This window comes from Hemibagrus wyckioides, linkage group LG25, assembly GCF_019097595.1.
Source record: "Hemibagrus wyckioides isolate EC202008001 linkage group LG25, SWU_Hwy_1.0, whole genome shotgun sequence".
NCBI classification, from domain to species: Eukaryota; Metazoa; Chordata; class Actinopteri; order Siluriformes; family Bagridae; genus Hemibagrus; species Hemibagrus wyckioides.
Window position 1 is genome coordinate 11,789,220 of NC_080734.1, and position 26,907 is coordinate 11,816,126.

General features: G+C 38.5%; 1 protein-coding gene across 2 annotated transcripts in view; it reads right to left on the reverse strand.

The window, feature by feature from the left end:
- The window catches only part of gmds (GDP-mannose 4,6-dehydratase), a 76,386-nt gene that overhangs the window by 21,349 nt on the left and 28,130 nt on the right, over positions 1-26,907 (reverse strand). For both annotated transcript variants that reach the window (XM_058379325.1, XM_058379324.1), the window contains 3 exons: positions 25,303-25,495; positions 24,741-24,845; positions 19,141-19,268 (listed from right to left, as the gene is read on the reverse strand). In XM_058379325.1, the coding sequence (XP_058235308.1) occupies positions 19,141-19,268; positions 24,741-24,845; positions 25,303-25,495 (426 nt within the window). The remainder of the gene's footprint in view (positions 1-19,140; positions 19,269-24,740; positions 24,846-25,302; positions 25,496-26,907) is intronic.

A 26,907-nucleotide genomic window follows, 5' to 3' on the forward strand; every position in this document is an offset into this window, starting at 1 on the left:
TTAACCCTATTTAAACAATGTCAAATTTTATTACACAAACATGCATTTTTGGAACAAAAAGCCCAAAAAAATGAACACAAAAATCAAATATTGTCTAGGCTTTTCAATTTGCTCATATTTAAGGAAAGAGTATAATATAAAAATGTCTACACAAATAATCTACAGATGATCTTAATCATAATTCTTTATTTCTTTATTTATTAAATATTTTAGATTTATAACTATTTCCAGCACAGCCCAAGATCTGCCCATATACAAGAGAAAAACAGAAAAAAAACTGCAGCAGAGTTCCTACAGAAGCTGTAAGCTAATTATGAGAGCAAGTTAACAGGTGCTTCATAATCTCTGGCTTCGGAGTGGTTTAACAAATAAGAGTTTTGCCATCAGTGAAAGTTTGGAAGTTTGGATTTCCGGCAATTGCTGCAACCGTCATAGGTCTCTGAGTGCTCATGGCTGCAGAAGAGAAAGCTTTCCTCTAAGTGATTTATGTTTATTAGGAGAATATGCATTCATTTATATTATGCAAGAATTTATAATAGAATGAGTTTCCCCACACATTTCCTCATGTACCATGTGCAAGCATAAGGGGGAGGGGGAAGAGAGAGAGGGAGAGGGGGGAGAGAGAGAGAGAGAGAGAGAGAGAGAGGGAGAGAGACAGACAGACAGAGGGAGGGAGGGGGAGAGAGAGAGAGAGAGAGCACTGAACTTATGGCATGTTAATTTTACACTGAATCATATGAAGTGTGTATATGGTATTTATGCTCACAGCCACAATATGAGTGCACACACGCATATATATGCGCGCACACACAGTCTGTGAAAATGAAGTCTGATGAAAGCATTACTCTTCCATTTCTTGCCAACCATGTGACATTTCGTTCATAAACACAGACTCACACCTTCTAAACATTATTTACTAGCCTAACAGCCAGTCCTGGCACTGAGTGTGTGTGTGGGTGTGTGTGTATGGATTGGGGTGTTGGTGTCAGGTGTGTACAGGTGGTTTATGCAGGTATAGTGAGGGCGGCTCCTGCCTAATGTGCTGTCATGAAAGTGAGAGAAAACAAAAAAGCACGTCACATTGCCCAGCCCTACATACTACATACTACACACACACACACACACAATACAAAGGCTGAAAGCTATGTTATTTGAGGAATATGGAAGTACAAATGCTCATGTCAGGGGCTTGGGATTGGCTGGAGGAGCAAAACAGAAAGGAGCTATGTAAAGAATGCACTGTTTTGATAAGATAGCTGTTAAGATGGCTGCGAGAACAAAGTTCACAACCTGCATGTCGGTTTTCTAATTTAGCCATTATTTCACAAAGCACTCGCATGAGATGTGGTAAAGGCAGAGATGTACAGAGAGAGAAAGATAATAAGAGGCGAGGAGGAGGAGGAGAACAAGTAGGAGGAGATCTGGAATGTTTTAACCTCTGTTCACTATTTTAAACACCCCGTGTAAAACGTAATTAAAACCTTATTAGAGCCTCAAATCATTACCTCATGGATAATGAAGTGCTCTCTGTCTGTCTCTCAGTCTCACACACGCTTTTTGTGATTTTTTGCACGACAACAAACCTCTGGGGAAACTCCTGCAATAAAAATGTGTTTCCTTTCCTTTTTTCCCCCCCTTTCTCTTTCCTAGCATCTCAAGCCAAATTACAATACAGCAGCAATGAGCTCTACAATCCTACCACTGAGAACATGAAATGTTTTATATACAGGGATCTAGTTATATGTGTATGTTTTATATACAGGAATATATTTCAGAAGGTTTTTTTTTTGTTTCATCACTAATCGATATGCGTCACTGTACTAAGAACACAACAGCACCCCCCCCCCTCCATCCCCACCCCAACACACACCTCTTCACCATCACCACCAAACTTGTAATTGAAGTCTAAGGGCATTTGTTGAATTCCTATTCATATGTATTTTCAATTATGACTATAGACATGTTTAATAATCAGCTCTTTAACTCCCTAGGTCATGAATAATCATGGTGGGACGTGGGAGCTTAGTGGTTAATGTTATGGACTACTGATCATAAGGTTGTGATTTTGAATCCCAGGACCACCAAGCTGCCACTATTGGGCCCCTGAGCAAGGCCCTTAACCCTTAATTGCTCAATTGTATACAATTAGATAAATTATAAGGCTGTCTGCCAAAAATGTAGCTATGTAAATGAATAACTGCAGTGTGTACACTAGTTTTGGACACTTCTCACAAGGACCCTGGCTCACTACACATTGGAACACCTATGACTCAATTTCCAGTGACATTTTAATTTCCTCATGAGTCACTGTAAAAACCCAAACATATAAAATATTTAAGTTATACATTTTAGCTTAATCACGTGCATTTCTGTCATGGTACATCAAGCAGTACACTTAAAGGTCGTTAGACATGAACTGCATATAGAATGTTAAAATTAAGTAATCATTTGAGAGCAACAACAGTGATAACAAGCTTTTGTAGATGAAGGTGGATGAGAGGCTTCAGAAAATGTCATTTTCAGAAATTGAACCCAAACCCCAACCGGCTCCTTGGATTTTGCAGTACATTGTGTTTTTTTTTCAGTGTTCCAGTGCACTATTAATCAATTACAAAATTAATTAAAGTCCACATCCCTGCTCAGTGCGCTGACTAGAAAGCTGATTGAGACGCAGCCTATATGAGGTCTCCATGTCCAGACAGAGCCCAGAGCCTCAGAACTCACAGCCTCAGGTTAGTTTCCCCAACTGATAAAACATAATAGACCAACAAACACTAAGCTAATACTGAATATTATATATTCATATACTGAATTTTTCTACAAAAGTCCTTGCTGAATTTCATGCAGTTTAACAACCGCCCTTAAACTTCACTAATGAGTTTGGAGTACATGTTAAGTGATCTCAGCGTAGAGAAGTGTGTTCAGCGTCTTGTCGATGTTAATCACACGTATGTGCTGGACAGAGTTTAGATTTGGAAATTACATAAGTATTTTTTTCATATCTCTGAGGCCGTATCTGACCAAACCTTAACCCTTCCTTACGGCTGTCTCACTTGAAATTCCAGTCCAAGCATAAATGCTTGATTGCTTACAAATTGGGTTAATGTTAAGCTTGTGCAAGAACAAATCCCTGAATAATTGCTGAACATAACTAGACTTTCCCTCTTTCAAAACACAGATCACCGGACCTGCCAGAGTTTGCACATTCCACATAAGGAGCTCCGCAATTTAAAAGTCTTACACGTGTTGTTTAGTGAGAACATTTCGAGTCAGACAAGCTCAGTGTATAGTGATTTATTGTGCATGATATTGCATTAATACCGGTCAGATAACTGTGTGGACTCCGAGTTAGACAGTGTGATGGAATATGAAAACTGTTCTAGAGAGAGATTAGACAATCAGAGTAATATAAGGAATTTTGTTATTTACATTGAATATGAATCCCCTGTTATGCAGATTTTCCAACATAGGAAAACAGTAGTTAAAACATAGTTAAAAGACAAAATATAACAGCCACCCAGTCAGGGGCACCTGAAGTTCCCTGAATTTCATGAGACTGGTTTGTATGCATGTAAACATGGCTGTGACAAGCTGTCTGTCTGATCAGCAATTCGTCTAAAAGTTTTCATGCTGCAGTACATTATACACACGATACAGCATTAGTGTTGCATTAAACCGTCATGTTCCTGATCCCAGTACACACAAATACACAATTATAAGATAATCGAACGCAGCGACGGCGGAGCAAAACTGACAGATACAGACCATTCCGAGTTAGCAATATCTGAAGTTATAATGAAATACATTTTTGTCATATTGGAGGCAAAGACTCCGAAATCAGAATCACATGTTCTAATTTCAGCGAGCTGCTGAGACCTAGTATGATGCGTTCAAGCTGTGGGTTGGTGTGTGTGTGTGTGTGTATATGTGTGTGACACAGGACCGAACAGACTGCTCTGTGTGTGTCTGAGAGAGAAAGAAAAGTGTGTGTGTGTTTCTTGTTGAAGGGATTGAAACACCTGCATTGAATAAAATCTGAGCTAAAGCAGCAGAACAATACATTTCTAATAACCAGGAGAGGGCAAGCTACTGTAGAGAATTCTAACATGGTCCAGCTGTGTGTGTGTGTGAGAGAGAGAGAGAGTGTGTGTGTGTCTTTGTGTGTGTTACAATGTGTGTCTGGCATGCCCTGGTTCATGTCAGGTTCTGATTGCGTTTGGCTGTGGCTGAAATGAGCCGAACGGCTCTTTGATTAAAACAAGGGGGGGGGAATCCATGGCAGGAGCACAGAGAGGAAAATCCTGCAGTTGCATGCACATTTTTTTTCACTCTCACTCACACATGTTGCATACACATCTGTAAGCCTTAAACTGCACGTGCGATTCACGGATATTCGCGTCCATGCCACTTGAACGCAGACAGGCTATGATACAAGAAACCTGCTGCGCGTGTGAGAATCCTAATCCACACACACACACAGCCACACAGCCACACACTTGTGCACATACCGTAGACAATAACACTAAAGGAGCACCAGCACACAAATTTAGTCCAGTCCTTCTAAAAGCCTGCACTTCCTGTAGAGACAGGAAGCCGGAAGCACTCATTCAGCTGAGCGCTTGGGCTTTATCACAGTTCCTGTGATTTCAACAGAGGAACCTTTCAAGTCATTTAACTACCTTGGCCGTCTATTGTCTGTCTGTTGTCTGGGCCCTTAGGGCCCTAGATTGAATGGTATTTCTCAGGAATGTGTGGCTGAGTCTCTAATACAGTGCACACTATTGCTCAGACTACGCATATGTTGTATACAATTTATTTATTTTTTTTGGTATGGTAGTAACGTCTCAAATCAAACCCTAGCATTAATATTCAATAGCGTTAACAAATTAGGACACGGCAACTCACATCACTAAACCACACAGGTCACTTCAAACTCTAACCATTTTTGCTAAAAAAAAAAAAAAAGCAATGTTTTGCAGAAAAACCACAGTTGAGCCAGTAGTGCAGGGGTCCCTAAACTTTTTTCTGTAAGAGCCACTTTTCCTTTCTTTAATGCGAGAGCCAGGTCGGTCTGTGCCAAAAAAAAAAAAAAAATTACATGGGTCGGAGTAACTACTAATATTATTGTAGATATTTAAAAAAAATAAATAAATAATTTTAAATGTATTTATTCTGCTTTCTAATGGTTGATTAGCTGATTATTTTGTTATGCACCATATAGACAAATGATCATTACGTTTCAAGAGATATATAGTCTATTAAAAGAGCATCGTTTCTATCATAATGACATTTGTTTCATATTCATTGCTACTGAAATCACCTGTTCGTTTGCGATGGTATGTTATGTTAAATGTACCATTCTGTTGGCAAGTGAATTTAATAAATAATTAGGCTATGTTAACAACCAAGAGAAATTTTAGTTTGAAAGGCAATGTTTATTATCATCAAATACAGATATGAGATAAGGTCCAAATGTGGGGGCGGGCTGAATTCGGCTTCCGGCCGTAGTTTGGGGATCCCTGCACTAGTGTACCTATTACCAAGAAAACTACAAGTTCATACATTTCAAGCACCGTGATAAGTTTTACATGGTTTCTGGAGCCCAGAAATCAATTTTATACTTATTGTAATTTTAAGTTCATTACTTTTATTAAATATTGAGTCATTTTAATTATGACTTTAAATTTCAACTGCCAAGTACCTATCGCTTGTAGCTATACATATTAAAAATAACTACATTTATCAACAACTCTGTCTGATTTAGTAAGTTGTAAAATGTTTCTCATCACCCCAGTCTTGTAGAAAGACACTCAAAGCCAGTTTCAAAGAAACTATAATTGCTTGCTTCATATAGCAGAAGTGTTACTGTCTACAGCAAAAGAGTTTTTAATTATTTTGTAAATAACGGCTTTGAATGGCATATACATATTTAAACAAGATTGGCTCTTAAGTTTTATGATAATAATATAATAAACAGATGAAGTTTTCAGCTACTGCCAAAGTTCCCCCCAATCATCATTCACTCCAATTTGATTATTTGCCAATCATTACGCACCAGCCAGCTCTCCTTCATCACCGAACAGATACTACCCAGGGAGATCTATTGGAAAGTGTAATGGAGTAACGCCATCCCTCCCACCAAGAGAGCACACTATTTTTGCTTACTGGCTTCCCAGCCATGGCTGGCTGTAGCATTGCTGGGATTCAGTCTCTTGACAATTGAGCAAACTTTGTTATGCCCAAATGTACAATTTCTGACCTGATATTACACTAGATTTAGTATTCAAAATTAAAATGCAGTACATGTATCCAAAAGTATGTGATTTAAGACAAAATTCGAGTGCGTGTGATAGAAAGCGGTTATGCACAATGCTATCTCAAAGATTAAAAATGAAGTGCGTAACTAAAAGGCAGCAGGGGTGCCTATAAACCTTAAGCTCCGTCTAAATCGGGACCTCACTACAGGCAGATGTGAAACTTCCCACAATTCATATTGCTCCCACCATATGGAGGAGAGGGAGCATGAAGGTGGCTGTTTACAATCCAGCAGGGATTACCACCTCCTGGGGCAACGATGGGTGGTCACATGTTCCTAGCCAGCTACACACACACACACAGGTCTCTGTAATGGGCAGGGCAGTATTTGACCTCTAGCCTTTAGGCTCTAAAAGAGAAACTCCCGCCATTAAACAGTCAATCTTGACCTATTATCCAATCCAACGCACCACTGCCCACATCTGGATGGTGTGTTTGTGTGTGTGTAGGGATGTTTAACGGCCTGGGTGTAGGGTTCTGACTGCTGAGTCATTAAGATGTTTAATGGTGAAAAGGTTCCAGCTTTGCTGTAGTTAAACAGGACTGACCTTCAGAGCATTGACTCAGTGCGCTCTCTGTCCTGACTCTGGGGTTCTGGCTCTTCTAATAGAGCGGTATTTGTTATTTCGCCTGTTTGAGGCTAATGTAAAAAGGCTCAAGACATGCAGCGGTGCACCTGTGAAATGCACCCCTGGGGAAACGCAGGCTCCTCCAACTATTTCCCGGCCCTTGGGGAGGACTAAAGCAGAACCAGATGGGGATGAGTGGATCACCAGGTCAGATGGGGTCGAGAAAGGATGGAGCGCATTTGTGTGTGCGTGTGAGAGTACAAGCGTGAGTGTGTTTGTATGTCATGTTTATCATGATACCTTCCAGACCAATTTAATGAAACATTATAGAACCCAGACTCACAAGTTTTTGAGAGCATCAGCTCATGTGTACACACACACACACACACCTGAAGTTCAACAATACTCTGTTGAGCACTTCTCAAATATTTTATATTCAAATGGAAAAAAAACATAGATGCAAATATTGTTCTACTTTTAGTCACGTGACTTATTAAAACAGACATTAACAAAGTTTTATGATTTGATGTCTGGACATTGTTCTGAATAAGTGATGTAATAACTGATCTGTAATTTCCAAGTATTGATTTTCTAATCAAATGAAAAAAAAAAAAAAAACTACACAGGTTATATATGCTAGTTGGAGTTGGAAGCCAATTTTAAGTGGCTTAGGGTCTATTCACATATAGTTTTCTTTAGGGGAAGCATATGCAGTCCTGTTAAAGTGGACCTAGCTGCAAACCAGCCTCAGTGCTTTTGGTGTTCACATTACACATGGACTGAAAAAGGGACTTTGTTGTTCTGTTTCCTGACATTTCCGCACTGATTAGACTTATTCACACCACGACTCCTTTGTCAGAATTTAATAGTGAATATACACAACACCGAATACGGTCATTCAAAATTGTTGCTTTATATAATATGATGCTATGATTTGGTTGAAAAAAAACAAAACAAAAACAAAAACAAACAAAGCAGATATGAAGTGAAATATCAGAAGCATTTCTGATGTGGACAAACTGTATATTACAATACTCTATACTAATAGTATTGTAAAATAACTGTTGTTTGTGACACAATACTATTTTCACTGCAGCCTACCTACACACGCTCTACAGCATAACTGCTAGTGCCACAGTGGCTCTATTAGCTTATCTGTCACGTTGCCACCCAACACTGCAGACGTTATTGTGACCCCATGGAAAGCAACGGAAGCTGTTTTTCTATTAGGTGAAGGTCAGAAAACTTGAGCTTTGTATGTACAGCAACTCTCAAGTTCTTTATCTCTAACAACAAATGTGAAACTGAGACTGAGACCACTTTCTATTCATGCAAATGCACCTTAAAGTCAAAAATAAAGTAAACAAATGAATCATGCTCAGACCAGCTGAGCACAGTCTGAGAACTCTTTGCCGGTGGGTCACTTTAGAGGGTTCTGGATTCTTTAGTTCTTTCACATATACACAAAAATGCTGAGCCACTGAAACAAACCAAGTGTGAAAATGTAAAAATGTAATGTAAAAATCAGTCACCAAAAACATTAGTCTTTATGTAATATGTGAACTCATGAACTTATAATAAGAGAAGCAGGTGAAAATGAGGAAACGCAGCACCAAATACACGCTCGATTTAGGTGCAAAATGTGTAACATGTCTAAAATTAAAGATTCCCTTTACTATGGAAGAGTACATGGAAAAAGTTCATTAACAAACATAATTAATGGACAAAACTTTACAAATAAAAGCTTGTGACTGAACAACATTTGTGTAAATAAAGCTAATGTGCAGATTGATTAATTCCTACATTTAACTAGAAAAAAAAAGGTATGTACAGAACAAGCGGATTTATTTTACTTCTGGTTAAATACGACACAAAATTCCTGCTTATTATGTTGAAATTCTACGCAAAAACAATTTCAGGAAGAGGATCAGGAGCCAGACAATCATCATTAAAACCTAATTTCTCTGATTAGGTCTTTCATCAAGGTCCTAATATGGTAGTATCACATTTAATATCTGGCAACGCAGCCTACACTGCTCTGAACAACACTAATTCAAACCTGGCTTTGTAAGGCAGCAAAATCATACACAAAACTAGCCACAGCTGGGGTATTATTAAATTATTGTTTTTAATTGTTTTTATTATTTCTATTTATCTTATGCAATTTTTATTTTGCACTATTTTTATGTATAAATGTTCTTTGTTATTATTCCTCTTTCGCTTCTGTGTCAGCTTGAATTTCCTCTATGGTGGACATATCATCTCATCACATTAACTGCACTTTCTCCAATTGTCTGCACTGACCTCCTCATCTTTGCTTTGATTCTCAAATACATGAGAGAACTCCACTTTACATGTTGCCACTCGCACAGGTTGTGAATTTAAAGCTTGTACGCCAGTCGCAAATTTTTTATTAAATTAAAATCCAAATGAAGTTTGAAAAGGAATTTGACAGCTCGAACACAAAGATACACACAGACAAAGCACAACAAGATGCTGAGTGATAAGGCTGGAGGACATGGTCCCAAGAACCTTTTGTGAAAACATGTCAGGTAATTGTGTGTGATGCATCATTACGTGCAGTGGAAGAGAATGACAGAAAACTCATCAAGTCACTTAACACCTTCTCTGTATCACACATTCTCACAGAGGCCTCTGCTTTTGCCTGCAGTCATTACCGAAACTGTTCTGTACTGTTCAGGTGGGCATAATGACAGACAAATAGACAGAGATGACACTGCCCACATCATCTAACACACACACAGACACACACACACAATTTTATGCAACGATTTAAGCATAAAAAAGTGAATAAAATAGTAATTGTAATTATATAAAAGTACATTTTATATACCAGACTGTCTTTCTTCTTCTTGGATATTAAAACATTATTTAAATGCAAAAAATTATTTAAAAGAAAAATTCTCCCTCAATACACACAGTACTGTATTTTATTCAATCTCAAAACATCTCTCTCTCTCTCTCTCTCTCTCTCTCTCTCTCTCTCTCTCTCTCTGTGTCTCTCTATCTCTCTCTCACACACACACACACACACACACACAAAGAGAAAACTGTTTTTATTGCCTGTTACAACCAATCTGTCACGGCCCTGCTTCATAAAGACAATAGTCAATGCTCAACAGTCTCGAGGGGGAAAAAAAGAAGAAGAAAAACACGAGGCTGCACACCCATTTAGCTCATAGTGAGGTTAAGAGTGCAACACCCCTGACACACACAGCTATATTCTCAGCATTTCCAATCTGATCTGGCTACAGTGCTGCACTGTTCCCTTCATACAGAGGCTGTTTGGCAGGCGGCTGCTCCCCCTCTCAAACACACCCACACAACCCTTTCTTCGTTTTCCGTTCTGCTGTCCTGCGTTACAGAACTCTCAGCTCTGCCGCGCCGCTCTAGACTGGGAATTCGGGAAAATAGTGTGGCCCTGTGTGAGTGCACTGTGTGGCATATGAGGCAGAGCTGTTTTAACTGGAAAACCACCACGTCATAAAACGTGTGTGTGAGATTTTTGTGCAGTCTAGTTCAGTTCCCCCCATTAATAATTCACAAATGTGTTTTAAAAAAAAAAAAAAAAAAAAAAAAAAAAAAAAAGGTGAATGTGTGTAAAAACCAAGAGTTTAGATAAATAAATAATGAAAGCAGGTGGAACTGGCACAGGAACAAGACCTGTACCAAAAGGATGGAGGGGATAGAGAGAGAGAGAGAGAGAGAGAGAGAGAGAGAGAGAGAGAGAGAGTATAAATTATTTATGAGTGGAAAAACATGATTGATGTGGGATATTTCATTTCCCGTAAGCGTACACACACACATGCCAGAAGCCTTCTGGACTTCCTCTTGGCCTTCAATGGACAAACAGGGCCTTTTTCAGAGGAAAAGTAAAACTCAATTGCATACAGAAACGCTTTCACACACACACACACACACACACACACACACACACACACACACACACACACACACACACACACACACACACACACGCACACCTGTCCTGCTGGCGCAAGATGCTGAGGTTTGTTTTCTGGTTGTTTTCAGGGACGGTGTCTGGGAGCAAAATACGCACCGGTCTCATATTCCCTTCAGAACTCAAAAACATCTACCACAGAGGATTTACTGTCAGGATGGATGGAACCGATCTACCGAGCCACTGAGCAGGTCTGCACATTTAGCGCTTCTCTGTGCCAAATTCAAACCAAACCACTAAGTTCTGTTCAGATGAAACTGTTCACAACAAGAAAATGAGTAAACAGTAAACAATGCTAATATTCTATGGCAGGAGATGTGTAGTGCAGGCCAAAAAGAGTGTGCTGCGGGTTCAACTGCTGTTTTCCTGGATTTCAGGGAATGTAGCTGAGCTGAAGCCAAAAGAAAAACAGCACGCTGACTTTAAAGGTGCACTTTGTAATGATTAAAACGTTTCTAGACCTGTAATAATCATATAAATTCTACGATACATTAGGAAAACCTGATTTGTAGTGTTGCCAAAGCATCTGGTTAGGTTTTTTTTCCCCTCCACTCCAGGCTTCTGTTTAAACAGTTCTGGCTTGAAAATTAGCTCAACCCACAACTGAAACAAAGCTGCTCAGCACGCTCTCTTTTCCCGAAAAGGGATCTTACAAGACAAACATAATTTCAACAGAGAGGATGGACTCAGAAATTCATTCGAATTTCAGTTTGTCCTGCAGGCAGCAGATGGCTCCAAAAATGACAAACTAGCCCTTTAAGAGGTCTGTGGAGTAGTACATAACCTTTCTGCCTCATGAGCCAGCTGTACATCAATCTCACGTGGACGATACAATCTTCCCTGGACATTCTATAATGTGTTAGAGGAACGATAATGACTTTTTATTGCTTTGGTTGCATACAGCAGATGGAGAACGTCATGAAAGACATATCCTTCAACTGTTTCTGAGTAGGTTTCTGGCTCGCAACTTTTTGAAATGAACTACAGAGATTTCTTAAATGATCCTGTCAAGTTAACTATCCAGCATTCTGAACTTTATATACCATTTGTTTTGTTGGCCTCAGATCAGCCCCAATTTAGCAAACAAATCTGTGAAGATGCATACACATATACAATAAGACGTGACACATTCCCATTGAGAGTCGCTCTTATTTTTTACACATGACTCTTGAGTCAAAATTGCTTGCATCATCGCTTAAACTGTATATTGTGTTAACATTTATTATAATGATTTCCCCCAGATCACAAAAACACACAAAGCCATGGAAACATATCCATCATTATATCCTAAACCTCTCCGCTCACAGGCTCACATGTCCAACTTCTTGAGCCTAATGCTTTATTATTTATGATCAGACTAGTAACTGAAGAAGTTACACTCATTCTCATAGCACTTCTTAATTTTTTCCATTTAATCAAATGTAATAAAAAGGCACTCGGTAAAGGAAATAATAAGGAAGAAAACTTTGTTGCATGTTATCACTCAGTAAAAAAAAAAAAAAGAAATCATTCATCTTGATTTTGGACTTGGTTTGAGAAAGGGAATAGAGTTACTGAACCAGGCATATTTATGTTTAACCTAGTGGTAATATAAACCACAATAAACAATAAACACACACAGAGAGCAAGACAGATTTACTTTATCGGTCCAAAAGTTATAAAAGACAAACCCTATAGCACTGAACAGAGAGGTCGCGAGTATGATATGGTGCTACACTGAGTGATGAAGTGAGAGTGAACGAATGTGTGTGTGTGTGTTTGTGTGTGTGTAAGTGAAACGACGATTGCGCACCATTTCTGTAATGAAATACATGTAACTTGCTGACAAAGCAGAAGAAATATAAAGTGAAGATACAATAGTGAAATATATACAGCGGCTGGTGACCTGAACAGTGAAAGGTGACTCAGAGGTGAACAGGCTTTCAGAATATTAAAGAAAGGGCCAAGCTTAAATCCATTTGTTACATGCGGCATCTTGCGCTGGTTCTATCACCAGTAATATTTTTTCCCCCTCTGATCCTCTGATCTTTTCTCTGCCTCTCCCTCTCAGTGTGAGACTCGGAAAGTTGGAGATTCTGGTTACAAAGGGCATGTGAAGAGAGGAGAGAAAAACAGAACGCAAGACATGAGAGCATGTGCTTTCATCCTCAGCACAGCGGGAAAGTACTCGAATATGTCAATCCCAGGGACAGCAGCTGACACACACACACAGAGAGAGAGAGAGAGAGAGAGAGAGAGAGAGAGAGAAAGTATGCTTGCCTTACTATCCTTGTGAGGACCTTCTCCAATTGACAATGATTTTTGCTGCTAATTAACGCGACACCTAAAGCTAAGCCTAACCTCATTAACCAATAAACCTTTTGGTGCTTTTTAAAAAATAAAAGCTTTAGTTTTGTAAACATAAATATATACACAAATAAAGCTGTTTTCTTCATGCAAACCAGCGAAATATAAGATATCCCCATAAAACTGCCATATATTTTAGTCATGATCAAGATTTCCTGTGTTATTCTTAATTAAACATAACAGCTTTATCAGTACACATCCGTAAAATTACGTAATTGGCTAAACATCATTAGATATTGTTTTTTTTTGGTAAATGAATTAAAGCAACAAATTCATACTGTACATCCAAACTACATACCTACTCTTTCTGTATGCTCAGCTACTCTATTTATTACATGATACGAGTCTGATTGTTCTTATGCTTGATAATAATTGCTTAACTACTCAAATAATCTGACTAAGAATCACTTTAAGTGATCAGACTTTGTTTAAAATAGTGGTTCTTACTCAGAAGTCAGTTCCAGAGAAGCATATCTGATTATTTTCTGACTGATAACCTGAACTGAATGTGCTTCATAAAAGGTAAGCCTAAATATGTTCGACTTGGACATAATATCTTCCGTCAATGGGTGGAAAAAACCTCAATAATCAAATAAAAATTCTATAAATCTAATAAATAGCCAAATACAATTGAAATAAGGAGCAAAATATGTGAATAGTTGAAAAGTTTGGTTGGAATTTTTTCACATGCGTATTTTAAAGGGATCCCTGGCTACACAATAACCTGAGAATTCCTGATTCAAGCAACTGTAACAGAGCAACATAATAATCCAAGTTTATCCTAAACAATGTGTAAATATACAGCACCACACTTAACAAATATCAGGCAGCCCTACACAAGCGTCAATCAAGCTTGAAACATTAACCGTGACCCGACTACGGCCCCGAGAACATTCAGTCCGAGTCGGACCTGATCTGTTGCACTGAATATCGAATCCAAATCAGATTACATCTTAATGAAATTTTGTCTGAAATCCCGATCTGAACTGAGAGCACAGGCTGCTTTACCTCAATTGCACTCATTCTCTCGCACACGTGCTGTAAAGCAGTGGACAGAGCCAACAACTCCAGCGACTCCAGCGTGCCAGGTATATATATATATATATATATATATATATATATATATATATATATATATATATATAAAAAGCATGCAAGGTAATAAAAGTAGGCAGGAATACCAAAGCAGAGGGGAAAAAAATAAATTAGGTGGAATTGCAGGCCAAAATCGTTGGAATGGGAGATAGTCCAACAAATTTTTGAGAATGACATGTGAATCCATGCAGACTAGCTGGATGTGGACAGCCATCTAAATCTCCACCACACAGACACCCCAGTGACCTCGACACACCTTTCCAATCAATAATCATAGCCTTGTGAAACTGGATTAAGTATGACCTTCCAAGAAAAACACTGAACATTTTCTCCTTATAAAAAGAGCACTTTAGTGTAAAAGAGAAAAGTACACTGGTTAAAATAGTTTAAGGACATGCACTCGAACATTACACAAATCACTTTGTGCTCCAATGTGGAGAAGGTTTTAATGTGGTTCTAGAAAGAAATAGTTTAGTTTATTGAATGTAACCTTAATTTGCATCACAAAGTTGGGGAAAGTGTGACAAATTAAAGGAAAAAAACAAGATGGTTTATCATCACAAGCTGCCAGAAAAGCTTCAAGCACAGATTTTACACATCTCTGTTACTGCACTGGAGCGACAGAGCATCAAAGTTATTCACTCTTTATGTGTTTTGATGATGGACCATCTAATATCCACTTAAATGTGCTGAGACCTAACTGACTGAAAGCCATAACATATGATTTATATCATCTACATCCTCATCAAACCATTCAGTGAGCAGTTGTGCCCTGTGGATGGGGTGGAGTCATGACCGAAGAGACCACTCCCATCTGAATAGTAACCTTTCATTTTAAAATAAAGGTGATCAGTACGAATAACAGAGACTCCTCCCTCTACATGAACAAGTGGACACAAACCATGATAGCAAAATATCCTCACACCACACCAGATGCACTGTTCAGTCCTTTAATGTGCCACCTGTGTGAATACACACATGCATCTCCTTAGTAAGAATAAAGTGTGCTAAAAATACTCCGAAATGACAGGACAGGATGCACAGATGCGGATTACTATCTAACCAATGATTTTATATTACTGCAGCTAAATAATCCTTTAGACCACACTTAAACCATGGTATCAGAAAATAAGTTTTTGGGCTGTTTTAGTGTTTAGGAAAAAAAAAAAAATGTTGTGAATTTTTAGATAAAGAAAAAAAGTTCTGCCAGATGTTCCCAGAAAGTCAAAACTGACACGTATTCCTATCATTATTAGGACACTTGGTCCTCTCAAGGGGGGTAAAAACCTGCTCTCTCTCGGTCACACACAAAGAGAGAGAGAGAGAGAGAGAGAGAGAGAGAGCATAAGGTGGTCTCAGTTTGCAGCTGTGTTTATTTCCCTTATTGGATGTCGGCCACTGGATTCTAAACCCCCCAAACCCATCACGCTAACCTCTCCACCCTTTAAAAACATCAAACTCCATCTACATACTACACACACTTCCTCAACCAACCTCTACGGATTAATATATAAGCGGCATGTATGTTGCTTCACGGTGAAAAGATGCTGTGTGAATTTCACTGTTTCATACACTAGCTGCCTTTTACCTTTGCTGCTGAGTCAATCAGGTGTATCTCTAAAGCGCTCAATATTGTACACAAATAATATATAACAATCCAAACTACACACAAGAGAGTTTAAGCGCACACACACACACACAGATAAACACAAACACACAGAAATAGCTCTCTCTCACATATACACACACTCGCTTTCTCTTTCGTTCTCACTCCTGCTCCCCCTCATAGTCATAGACACACACACACACGCATGCGCACGCACACACACACACACACGCACGCACGCACGCACACGCACACACACACACGCGCACGCGCACACACGCGCACACACACACACAATAGTTGTTACTTTGACAGTAATGCTGCATTTTCCACAGCTGCTATTTTAAAGCTGTGTGACTCAGAGGACTTCACAGATCTCACACAGAGTCACAACTGGTACAAAACACCTCCATTTTCCTAAAAGTCTCCCACACACACCGTGCTGAAGCCCAGAGCTCTCACATTCAATTTGACATGGAGTGAAACCACTCGAGGGAAAGGAAAAAAAAAAGGACACGGAACAACACGATGAGAAAATTAGCTGGGGTTTAAAATTATATCAAGCTTGGAGAACGCAGCAATAAGCCAGTGTTTGACTTTGTGGCCATCTTTTCCTTTATAACATATTTTAAATCTGTTTTTGTTTTAAACCAAAGAAATAGTTCTTCTCATCCAAAAGGTTTGAAATATGAATACTTCTGCACTGGAGATATTAATGCTGTTAACAAGGATGGTTATAATTACATGCCTAAATCATCACACACTCACTTCAGAAGACGTCTGTCAGCTTGGTATTATCATTTTTACATAAACAGACGTTGTGTCTAGTTTCTAAGTTAAATTTGCATTTTCATTATTCAAATTGCTTCTAACAGACAATTCTGCTCTTGAAATATGATGGTGTGGCAGGCAGAGTTGCCACCTCATAGCTCCAGGGTCCCTGGGTCAACTTAGGTTTGAAGCTTAGGTTACTGCGTGCATCATAAATTGTGCTTGTGTGTGTTTTCCTCTGGGTTGTCTGGTCTACACACTCTGCATCCACCATGACCAAGATTCAGTGAAATTAGTGAACATTGGAGTGATCTTTTTCATTTAAATATTTAGAGATAGGAGTTTGTTATTTACATATAGTTCTACTTTGACGGAATTGTTTCTTAAATCTTCTTACTTGTATATTCTTCGGAGTGTGACGATACAATGATATAAACATACACTGACCAGGCATAACATTATGGCCACCAGCCTAATATTGTGTTAGTCCCCTTTTTGCTGCCAAAACAGCAAAGTCAAGCACTGTGTATTCTGACACCTTTCTATCAGAACCAGCATTAACGTCTTTGGCAATTTGAGCAACAGTAGCTCGTGTGTTGGATCGGATCACACGGTCCAGTCTTCGCTCACCACGTGCACCACCTTGGCCGTCCATGACCACTGTTCTTTCCTTGGAGCACTTTTGATAGATACTGACCACTGCAGACCGGGAACACCCCACAAGAGCTGCAGTTTTGGAGATCCTCTGATCCAGCCGGCTAGCCATCACAATTTGGTCCTTGTCAAACTCGCTCAAATCCTTACACTTGCCCATTTTTCCTGCTTCTACTTCTACAACTTTGAGGACAAAATATTCACTTGCTGCCTAATATATCCCACCCACTAACAGGTGCCATTATGATGAGATAATCAGTCTTATTCACGGCACTTGTCAGTGGTCATAATATTATGCCTGATCAGTGTATACCATAATATCTGGAAGTTGAGTCATGTCAACTAGATGTTGTTTCTAGTTATATCAAAACATTTCACTACCCATCTGAGCATCTTCTTCTGTCCATGATAAAGAACCATAACACGATAAAGAAATATGAAACTATACTGTTTAAATTATGCAATCTGTACATAAAAAGCCATACATTAATTAAATGCTTAGTGGAGGCTGCTGTGTAATTCCGTTTTAAAAGGCAAAACTGAAAGAGAATAGCTGGTAAGATAAATATTATGATTTCATACTGTATATAACACATAATTTCATACTGCTTCCCATATTCACTCAAACAGAAATCACACTCTCTCACACACACTTTCACCAGTTTCTACTGAGGTTACTATGGTAAATTAATACAATGTGTGCATCTAACCCTAACAATGACACTACACTCAGTATCCAAATAAATATTTCACTGGCAAATTGTGCAAAAGCGTATTTTTTCAACATAGTGACCTCTCCATTTTCCTCAAAACATTTGATTACCGGTCACCATGAAGGCATTTGACACACTACACATACTTGACAGTGATGTAGAGGTGCTATAAAATCTAAAATATTTTCTTTACATGAATGAAGTTGTTATCTTCTTTTATATATAATGTTTACTTGTATTATATACAACATATATCTATAGACATATCTATATCCATTCATATCCATATATTTAAATTTAAAAAATAATTTAAAAAAAAATAAATTAAAAAAATTGTGTCTGTCTGTCTGTCTATCTATCTATATGTGTGTCTATCTATCTATCTATCTATCTATCTATCTATCTATCTATCTATCTATCTATCTATCTATCTATCTATCTATCTATCTATCTATCAAATCTATCTATCTATCTATCTATCTATCTGTGTGTCTGTCTGTCTGTCAATCTATCTATCCTACAGAATGTCTTAAGGAGTTGAGAATGGTCAATGCATCCACATGTCTGAAAGTGTACTTAAAAACAGCATGTCATGTACAGATGTGTGAGACACCGGCTTAAAGTGAGTGTGTAATGATTTGCACAGCTTGTTGTCACAAGGCTAAACTGGTGGTTAAAGGCTTTGATGTTGGCTACATTATCGTCGTTGCTCCAGGGCAAAATTACAGAAGCGAACTTGAAAAACACGAGTTTGCTGATACAACAGCTTGAAAATCTTCAAGATACTTAGCATACTTCTCTATCTGTGTTTACTTTTCTTTAGATGTACACTGAAATGATTCAGAATCCCTGAGTTTTGGGTTAAAAGGAAAAAAGCAAAAATGTACTTTTTAATTTTATGTTGCTGTTTATTCATGTGATTACTATGTATTTAAATGATTTAATGTTTTAATATTGCAAATTAGACAGAAAGCTAGACAGTACATATCTAACAGTATAATATATATATATATATATATATATATATATATATATATATATATATATATATATATATATGTGTGTGTGTGTGTGTGCGCGTGTGTGTACCTCCACATAGTCTCTGGCATGGCCCCAGTCTCTCTTGGAGTCCAGATTACCCAGACTGAAGCACTCTAATTGGCCGAGGTGGATCTTTGCCACTGAGCGGCTAATTTTCCGTGTCACAAAGTTAGAGCCTGCAAAATACACACACACACACACACACTTAAATACTACTATTTATACAGTTTCAATTCAGTTTCAATAAACATCATATTCAACATCCTCCCCCCATTTTGCCTATCTTAAACTTATTTTCTCTTTCTCTCCTTCTCCCTTTCACTCTGCTCCTTTTCTTCCACCCCCAATGCAAAAATGTCAGGATAAATCTCAGTTGTCAGGCCAAAATAAATCCCGCAGTGTGTCAGTCAGTCAGTCATTTAGTCGCGCACACAAACACAAGCACACACAGGCATAAAATGAGAGTCTTGTCTAGTCAGTGGACCACCCCGGAGGCAGCGTGAGCAGCTCCAACGTCCTGCAAAGCTGCCAGAGAAACACACACACATACGTGCTCAGATCTGTGGGAAACCTTGGACGCTCAAAAGACCTGCTGGGCTGGACTGCGTTTAAAAGCAGACAGAGGTTGGAGTAGTAATGTAGTCAGTAACTCCACTCCACCACAGCTGCAGGAGCGGTACATGGGGGCTCGGGCTCGGGTTACGCTCGCAGTAAACAAGTCCAATAGCATGAACGTTCAATAAGCAGCTTTTATAACTAGGGAACTTCCTTTAAGCGCTCCTCATTATGCGTGTGTGCGTGGACATGCGTGTGCACGTGTAAACGTGTTCCCACAAGTCAGATCTGGTGTATCCATGTGCTAGTTACTTAACTCGAATTTATACATACAAGCCATGAGAAGCAAAATCATCATCTGTAGTCAACATGCTATAGCATTTAAACGATTAGTTACACTACAATTCCAGTATAAACGAGCTGAAAACTTTCAAGTGTAGAAAGGAAAGTAGTAGCTCCTTGAGCAAGGCTCTTAACCCTGCATAACTGCTCAGTTGCATAAAATGAGATAATTCACTCTGGATAAACTCATCAGCCAAACAGGGTAGATGTTAATGCTAGAAAACCTTATCAAATAATTTTGAGTAAATGTGATTGCATATTATTGCATAACCAAGTCTGATTCTAGGTGTGTAAGATGCAGCCAGTGTGCTATATATTTCCAATAATCCAGTAATATCTTCATGTTCTTCAAATCATTCCTGAACAATTTTTGCTGTGTAGCAAGGGAGCATTATCTTGATGAAAGAGGCCACTGCCATTAGGGAATACCATTGCCATGAAGAGGGTTGTTACTGGGTCCGCAACAATGTTTTTGTAGGTGGTACATGTCAAAGAAACATTCACGTAAATGACAGGACCCAAGATTTCCCACTGTTTATCACATCACAACATCATACTGCCACACTGTGGTGCAGCAGTACCTCAAGTAGTTAAGGCTCTGGGTTGAAGATTGGGGTTCAAGCCCCAAGACTGTCAAAGCTGCCACCGTTGGGCCCTTGAGCAAGGCCCTAACCCCCCCCTGCTCCAGGGGTGCTGCATCATGGCTGACTCTGTGCGCTGACCCCAACCCTCCAAGTATGGGAAGAAATGAAGAAGTATGTGACTTTCACTGTGCAGTAATGCGACATAATTAATTCTTAATTCAACTGGCTTGCCTTCTTACATTAATTTATCCTGGTGCCATCTCTTCCACATCACACACACAGCCATCAAAAAAAAAAAAAAAAAAATTCATTCATCATGTTCTCACACTAGCATTAACCAGCATAAAATAAAGATTATTTTTTTAGTTGTGTTTTAGTTCCTAATAAAAATCGCTCTGTTTCTTTGTTCGTGGTCCTCAGCTCTAGGTAGTGTAACTGAGTTACTTGGTATTTTATTTGATCACATTTTTATGACCTCCAGTCATTTGTGAAGATTTAGAGCTGAATTAATAATTGTGGTACGCTTCATTACAGTGATTTAACACCAATGGTTTGTTTATTCTTTTTGACGCAAATCACTGCGAAAAAAGTGTTTGGTTTAGATTAGAAACAGATTTGATTATAACAATACAATTTGCACTAGCAGCAACACAGAGTTTCAGAAATACATGAATGTCTGACGTTCCTAATAAACACAGTTTGGCAGCTTAGAAAACCAGCAGCATTCTCACTAACAAACCCAGGAGCCGCACAAAAACACATAAATGCTGCTGAGGATATTTTCACTGATAAAAACTAATCTAGCCATTTATGACACTATATTTCCACTAGTATTTACAAGTCATTCATGTCAGCTGTAGATTGTGTCAAGCTAACTGTACTAACTACATATTAGAGGAACAAATGATTTTATCTGCAACGTCTACACAAGAGGTCATACATGATAGGATCAAATGAACCCACAGTTTTTCTGACATATTTGCTCTTCAAATTGTAAAGATATGAGTGAGGAAGTGATGAAAAATCAGACCACATGCACTATAGTTTGTCTGTGGAATCATTCGAGCCAGTTGTTTGGATTTGTTATGTTACTGGTGTCATACCTAATTTGCACAGAATTTAGAAAAACTCAGTTCACATGCGGCTTGTTGCTTTGTTCCGTGCCACATAAACAGCAGCATGTTAAAATATATTAGAGTATGTTTAAGCATGTGTGTAAACACAGACACGGGAATACACTGAGGGGAAGTTAAATGAGGGAGATGAGGCTGTGTTTCCTTTTTGAGTCTGGTTCCTTTAAAGGTTTCATCGTCATATCGTCTCGGAGTTTTTCCTTGCCACCGTTGCCTCAGGCTTGCTCAATACGGAAACATAGAAATTCATTTTAAACTTTATTCTGAATTTCTGTAAAACTGCTCTGAGACAGTGCCCATTGTTAAAAGTGCTATACAAATAAAACTGAATTGAATTAATGGTGTCCCCCAGAGGCACTGTGCTCCATCACAAAGGGCTCCTTCAACACACACCACTCACAGCCAGGTGTTGGGAGTTTGGCAGAAACGAGACGGGCAACTCTGTGCACAGCGCACTAAACACTGCTGCGGCTGCAAGCACTGCAGCGGGCAGTGAGAGATCCGATTTCACCTTCCATGTTTGGCGATCGAGGAGAGCGTGGCTATCATGGATTTGCTGTGTGTGTGTTAGCGTGTGTTTGAAAGGCTACGACGGGCCGTCTCCACACACCGGCTCGTGTTTCCAGTTGGAGTGTAATTATGTGTGTGAGGGGAGTCGTGAAGAGGAGCAGAGAAGCAGAGAGTTGACCGCAGCCTAGGATCTGCCTGGCTAAAACCTCCCTGCTCAGGGGCACCCAAAAAAAAAAAAAAACAGGCCTTCTGCAGGTGTGTGCATGCGAGAGAGCAGAAAAAAACAACCCGTAGAAAAAAAGCTGTTTCGAAATCTTCGTCTCTCTCTGTCTGAACACTGAGGCTTTTTATATTCTTTTCAGCTGCTATTAGAGTCCTGTCACACAAATGGAGGGTGCTAACTAGCAACATTCGGTCTACTTTTCCAGCCAGTGTGTGGCTGTGTGTGTTTGTGTGTGTGTGTGTGTGAGTGTGTGTGTAAAAGAATGCGACGAGTGACACTTCATTTTGAACACTAAAGCAGCATCTCTGTCATTCGCCTCCTTGGTTACTCTGCCAACAAGGTTAACACAAACACAGGTGTGTGAGACAGAGTGTAGAAAAACGTGTTTGGCTTTGCGCATGCTGGACAGCTGAGAACTTCAACACATTCATACTGCTGCTGGTCCCTCAGCTGAAGAGCTCCAACTCTTTAAAGTGCTTCTCTTTCATCAAAAGCAAAGTATTCACCAGACAACAGTGTCAGTGACAATAGTTGTCAGCATGGTGCGTACACACAAACACACACACACACACAGCAAAACAGAGACAGAAAAAAAAATAAATTTCTGACAGCAGCTTTTACCCTTGATATAACTGTGTAATAATTACACAAGTAATAACTAATAAATAAGTAATAACTTTATACAGACTTTATTACAGAGCATCAGGTATTAACTAACAAGTTATTATGCCTTATTTGCCCTTCTGTATATTTCATCCATAATAATATTATATATTGTATACTGTTTCTATATTTTTATAGACCACATATGTCCCTATTTATAACACCCTGTATACATCACCCCCATAGCTATATATCTTTATTCAGATTGTATTGTCATATACCACTTTGCCCTTCTGGTTGCTTATAACTACATTTCATTGGCTTTGTACATGTACCTAGCACAGTGACAATAAATGAATTTAATCTAATCTAATCTAATCTAATCTTTGTGACTAAGCCCAATTTGTAACATTTCTAAAAAGAGACTATATAAATAGACATCACCATCGATTAGAATTATTAATGTCATTCTTGTAACATTAATTATTATTTAATTCCTGATTTTACCACTGGAAAAATAAATAAATAAAATGGTAAATAAAATAATACACATGCATGCACTCGTGTCGTGTTATTACTGTTCAGCATTTTTACATTTTGTCACATTATTGCTGTTCAGCATTTTTACATTTTGTCACATTATTACTGTACAGCATTTTTACATTTTCATTGGATTTGCTTTATTTACATCAATTATTATTTCTATTTATGTGTAACTCCTTCAGCTGCCTGATGTACTGATTTATATGCTTCTTGTTTAATCTTATTTTGCATTTCATAGTTCATTATCTTCATATTCTGTGATTTTTGTAACTCTGAGGTTTACTACGATTACTTTGCTGCTCTCATGTTTTGCCACTACTTTTATTTTGCACTTGCAAAATTGTTCTTTTGTTCCCTTTTGGATACCTCTTTAATTGTGTAAATGTAAAATAAACGAAAATATAAACTTGTTTATGATAAGTGGTTTTACTGTTCACATGTTGTGTTATTTCTAATTCCCACCTTAGCAATACTGTTCTATTTATCCTTAATTATATAAAAATAATATGTGTGTTTTTTAATATCACAGCTTCACATCAGCTCTTCACGCATGAACAGACGGTAGCTGAGGTTTTAGTTCTTATACTCTTCACTACACTTGTGGATTTGTGTGTGTTGTTTTTGTTAAATGCCACCTCAGGCCTGGTCCAGTGGAAATGACTGTGTTCATTACTGGCAGCAGAAGTGTGTTTAACATGAAGGGGTTAAAATGTAGAACCGAATTCTAAATAGACTTCACTCTCTGATCTGCCGCTGGAATGAATGTCTGCCTCACGGTGGACAGGAAATTAACCCAGATCTGTCCCCTCCCTCTGGCCTACACATACACTTTCATTCTCTCTCTCTCTGCATTCATGTACATATCTACCCCGTCCTCTCTCAGACAGACAGACAGACAGACAGACAGAGCCTGTGCCCACTACTTAAATTTTAGGAGAACCAACCACAGAATATATTTGTCATCTAAAATGCTAAAACTAGAGCATAACACCATAGCCATTCCAGCTACAGTTTTCACACATATACTGTGTGTGTGTGTGTTGTGGTGGGAGGTACTGCTCTGCTCTTTACAGTAAACTGTACATCACCATTCAGCACACACCCTCTTAAAGCTATTACACTGGCCATGTGTATGTGTGTGTCCTGTGATCTCACCTCTTCTAGGGCTCTCGTGATTGAAGAGAATTCCATTCACAGCAAACAGATTATACGCCTCCCTGAAGTTCACTACTATCCAGTACGCATAAAGCTTAGCAGCACCTGAGAAACACACACCCACACATACACACCCACACACAGACACACACACACAAAGACAAAGTTAGAGGACAGTCAGTTCAGTGGTGAAGTAGAAGCAATAAGTTGCTCTTAATTATTATTTATATTATTATTTTATAACAACACTAAAGAACTAAACAGACACCAGACATGACCGACTGTTCTTCATATGGGATAAGCTTTTAAAAATTGTGTAAATTTAATTTTTGCTTCATGTTTACTATTTACATTTTTCTGGTCTGAAAAATCTCCATCATCAGGCAATCTTCTGAGCTATCTTGTCTTTTTTATTTTATTTATTTTTTTGCTTTAAAAGACAACTTATGAAGGGTAATTTTTTCTACTGAAAGGCTGGATAAGGAAGAAGCTTGTCAATCATTGCACTTGGGATTTATCTTGCAGGTGGCAGAAGGCTCTAGGAATGACTGTGTGTGTGTACCGTAAGGTGATCGAGGATAGAACGGCGTTGTCTCTTTCTGTGGGATCTCCTGCACTTTGCCGTACAGCTCGCTGGTGGAGGCCTGGTAGAAACGCACGTTATCCGTCAAGCCGCATGTTTTTATCGCGTCCAACAAGCGCAACGTCCCCACGCCGTCCACGTCTGCGGTGTATTCTGCCAGGTCGAAGGAAATCTGACAAATTGACACAAAAACCTCATTAATCACCAAGAAATATTCCTAAACTTTATCCACTGGATATGTAATGTACATGTGATCATAACAGCCACGAGTCCCTAAGAAAAGAGCTGAAAGCCTCCATACTTAAAGACAGCTTTAATTCAAAAGCACAACTTTTACACTCATCTTAAAATGAGACAGAAAAAAAAAAGTACCAAAGCTGTTCTTATATATAGAACAGTTATTAGTCTTGTTTCCAGAGTAGACAGGAAGCCCAAGAGGCTCTTAAGGAGTAAAAACTGTCCAGGAGAAAATATTTGTCTAGGGTCCAGTTCAATAACCTAATCCAGGTCATGGGTCCAAAATATCCTACTGGTGTCCCTGACCAATTATACCTTTGTCTGAAGAACTGTTTTTGAAAAGAGGAACATGTGAAAGGTTTTGCTGTTACAGGAAAATAATCCACACTGGGCTCGTGCTGTGAAGCGGATGTAAATGATTATTCTACTTAACAGCACCACACTAAGTCTTTTATTCTTTTAATATATGTCATTTAGCCTTGATTTGCCAATAAAGACATTTTTTTAAATTAATGAACAGCACATCATACTTTTTATCCATTTCTAGTTAAAGTTGTAGATCATCTACGATACATGTCAGGTTTCCTGTTATCACATCGCCTCCTCACCAGCTTCTTTTCTTTCTTTCTTTCTTAATATTAACAAGACAAAAATTAATAAGTACTCAGTCTGTGGTAGATTAGATAGATAGATAGATAGATAGATAGACAGACAGACAGACAGACAGACAGACAGATACTCTATTCATCCCAATGGGAAATTAACAACTTCCAGCAATATCCACAAACATAGGTAATAAGGTAATAAATAAAAAATAAAATAAAAAAATGATAATTAAAAATACAAAATAAAGTTACAAGAAATAATAATTAACAAAAAAGCAGAAAATTCCCTGACATGAAAGAGCTCTAACCATGGATACTCCTTCCATAAACAATTAATAAAAGTCTCCTTATAGAAAGCTTCCCCCAAAACAATTATACTCTGTTCACACATACAGTGATTTTATTGCACCGTCAGTCGTCAGTAGGCAACCGGTTGCCATGGTAATAATGTGACATTATAATCAGTGGCACAACTTACATTTGACTTCAAAATAAAGCATTTTCATGCTGCTAAAATAAATCATTCTGGAGGGAGGTTTGATGCTTGTGTATAAAATTCAGGAGTGTGTATAGATCATATCATATGAGATGAAGGAGAAGCAGTGTGAGCTCTTGGCCATGGATCACATATGCTCTACTGTCTTTACTCCCTCCCACTGGTAGTCGCTACACCAAGTGGCTCCATATTTGCATGAAGTTAAACGTCTCTACACATTTTCATATTGCTGTACATCTTTGTCTT